General features: G+C 60.4%; 1 protein-coding gene across 1 annotated transcript; it reads left to right on the top strand.

The window, feature by feature from the left end:
• Window positions 1-526: 526 nt before the first annotated feature.
• On the top strand, window positions 527-2,529 carry CTU1 (cytosolic thiouridylase subunit 1). The gene is made up of 2 exons (XM_006897360.1): window positions 527-1,034; window positions 2,003-2,529. Exons 1-2 carry the CDS (start codon window positions 527-529, stop codon window positions 2,527-2,529), a joined length of 1,035 nt encoding a protein of 344 aa, XP_006897422.1.
• The last annotated feature ends 812 nt before the right edge of the window (window positions 2,530-3,341 follow it).

Here is a 3,341-nt window from a genome sequence, read left to right as displayed (position 1 = left end):
TACTAAATCTTTCCTTGTTGTGTCTAGGTGTCGTTGACTTCAACTCTACGAACAACAGATTTGACCCTGGCCCCATTCTGTGTCATCCTCACAATCTCTGATACCTTAGAGCCCACTGTTTCAGTCACTGTGTCAGTCCGCAGTGTTGAGGGTTTTAACTTTTGATACTTGTAGTCTTAGACAGTAATTGTCCATTTGTGATTGGCTTAGATCACTCAGCGTAATTTATTAAGATTCATCTGTAGTTTGCAGTACTTCACAAATCCTTGGTCATTTTTCAGTAAAGCGTAATACTCTGTTGTGTCAATGTATCTTAGTTTCTCCAGCCATTAACTGATGGGCATTTCTTTCCCATTCTTTGCTATTGTACACAAGACGTCCGCTCCTCCCATGGCCACCTCTTGAGAGTCTATTCAGGGAAAGGAGGACTATCAGGATGTAGTCTCAAGATGGTCCACAATCCTGTGTAACCTGATTCCTCTCTCCCTGTCCAGGTGCGACCCCTCCTGCCCTCAGGGACCCCGCGATGCCAGCCCCTCCGTGTGCCTCCTGCCACCAGGCGCGCGCCGCCCTCCGCCGCCCGCGGTCCGGACAGGCGCTGTGCGGCTCCTGCTTCTGCACCGCCTTCGAGGCCGAGGTGCTGCACACGGTGCAGGCCGGCCGCCTGCTGCCCCCCGGGGCCGTGGTGGCCGTGGGCGCCTCGGGAGGCAAGGACTCCACGGTGCTGGCGCACGTGCTGCGGGAGCTGGCGCCGCGCCTGCGCATCACGCTGCAGCTGGTGGCCGTGGACGAGGGCATCAGCGGCTACAGGGACGCGGCGCTGGCGGCCGTGCGGCGGCAGGCGGCGCGCTGGGAGCTCCCGCTCACCGTCGTGGCCTACGAGGACCTCTTCGGGGGCTGGACGATGGACAGCGTGGCGCGCAGCACCGCCGGCTCGGGCCGCAGCCGCGCCTGCTGCACCTTCTGCGGGGTCCTGCGGCGCCGGGCGCTGGAGGAAGGCGCGCGCCGCGTGGGGGCCACACACATCGTGACCGGTGAGCGCATGCGTGGAGCGAAAGCTGATGGGAGGGGGGTTGAGTGCATGCCTGGGAGGGCGCGCACCGCGTGGGAGCCACGCACATCGTGACCTGTGAGCGCATGTGCAGAGCGAAAGCTGATGGGAGGGGGGTTGAGTGCATGCCTGGGCGGGCGCGCGCTGCGTGGGGGCAACACGCATTGTGACCGGTGAGCGCATGCGCAGAGTGGAGGCTGATGGGAGGAGGGTTGAGTGCATGCCTGGGCGGGCGGGCGCGCGCTGCGTGGGGGCCTTGCACAGTGTGACTAATGAACGCATGCGCAGAGCAGAGGCTGATGGGAGGGAGGTTGAGTGCATGCCTGGGAGGGCGCGTGCTGCGTGGGGGCCACGCACATCGTGACTGATGAACGCATGCGCGGAGCGGAGGCTGATGGAGGGTTGAGCACATGCTCAGAAGGCGGTAAAGGAGACCCTGGGACCGGACTTGTGCGCATGCCCAAGAGGTGGTAGAGACCCTGGGCAAGACCTAAGGGCAAGAACCCAAGAAAGAGGAGGGCACATACTCCAGTTTGGCTCTTATTTGTCATTATGTCGAAATGGACCTCTAAATGATTCTCCAGCTAGTTTCCAGAGTCTGTAAATCACGCAGGAGAAACCACATTTTTCTATTCCCATAGAGCAGCTGGGGGATTTGAACCACGTGTGTTAGGATTGGCAGCGCAGCTCCTTACCACTGAGCCACCACCCCAGTTCTTCAACTGCGGCCACTGTGTGCGCACCTCCAGCGTCCACCCACAGGACCCACGCACTGGGCCCCCATGCCCTGGTCCCACTCGTGCCCTGGCTCCACGGTGGCCAGGGAAGGGGTCTCCATGACTCGCACCCTCAGCCCCACCTGCTCCCTGTTTCTCCATGTCCTGGGGGGGTCCCTATGCGCAGGAGCCGCCTCCTCTGCGCCCCCTTCACGTGCTCGCATCTCTCCCCCAGGCCACAATGCCGACGACGTGGCGGAGACGGTGCTCATGAACTTCCTGCGCGGTGACACAGGGCGGCTGGCACGCTGCGGGGGCCTGGGCTCGGCTGGCGAGGGGGGCGCACTGCCCCGCTGCAGACCCCTGCAGCTGGCCTCGCAGAAGGAGGTGGTGCTGTACGCGCACTTCCGCCGCTTGGACTACTTCTCCGAGGAGTGTGTGTACGCGCCCGAGGCTTTCCGAGGCTATGCTCGCGACCTGCTCAAGCAGCTGGAGGTGGTGCGGCCATCGGTGGTGCTGGACCTCGTGCACTCGGCCGAGCACCTGGCCCTGGCCCCAACTGCGCAGCCCGCACCCCCGGGCGCCTGCACCCGCTGTGGGGCACTGGCCAGCCGCACGCTCTGCCAGGTGTGCACGCTGCTTGATGGACTGGACCGTGGCCGACCGCGCCTGGCCATCGGCAAGGGACGCAGGGGGCTGGACGAAGCGCCGCTGCAGACTAGGGCCGGCCCTGCTCTGTCCAAGGCCCTTCCTGCCTTCTAGCCTCTGGGATGTTCGGGCTGGAGTCCCCAGGCCTGCCTGTGAGAACTACAAATAAACCCTCTTGCCTACCTCTACCTGGAGTGTGTGTTGATGGCGAGGTGAGAAGCCAGTTTATCTGTAACCTGAAAGAAGCCAAAGCCCAGACCTCGGGTCAGACAAGGGAGAAAGGGGGCCTGAAGCCCTGGGTTGAAGGAGGTGAGGAGGGGGTGGGGTCTTGGATTCTTGAGTCTGAAGTGACTAGGAAGCATCTGGACTGTGGGTCTGAGGGAGAACGGGACGGGGGCTGGGCTCCTGGACCTCAGGGAGGAGGTGGTTCAAGGGGAGCTGTTTGACTTTTACTTTGCTGGGTTCCCAGGTGTGGTGTCATGGGTTCATTGTTCCAGTGGCTTTCCAAGCTGTCCACTCTGACTTTCACAACACGAATGGGTGGGAACCAAAAATAGAGTAAGAAATGGTGCTGCCAGTGCAAAGGCATGCAGTTAGAATCCACTAGGTGCACGAAGGGAGAAAGATGGGCAGTTTCCTGTGTAATTTACTGCCTCTGAAAACCCAATGGAGGCTCAACTATGGGTTGTTTCTGACTCGACAACAACATAAATTAATAATTTGAGAATAGTCTGTTTCTCGTTCCACCTAATTACTACCAAGGAGCAGAAAATGCAGTGGACATCCTTTGGACCCAGAGATTCTGCCCTTGTCAGACTGCACCTGGCAAAAACCAGTGACAGCTTCAGCAGAGAACCAGAGACCCACATGGGATAGAGCTGACTAGGGACTGCTGCCCCACGAGACAGCACCAGTGGCCTTTACCC

Source organism: Elephantulus edwardii, unplaced genomic scaffold (genome assembly GCF_000299155.1).
Source record: "Elephantulus edwardii isolate Elephantulus edwardi_28Jun2011 unplaced genomic scaffold, EleEdw1.0 scaffold00208, whole genome shotgun sequence".
Classification (NCBI taxonomy): Eukaryota; Metazoa; Chordata; class Mammalia; order Macroscelidea; family Macroscelididae; genus Elephantulus; species Elephantulus edwardii.
Note: the sequence above shows the minus strand (reverse complement) of the source record. Positions and strands in the feature narration are given on the sequence as shown.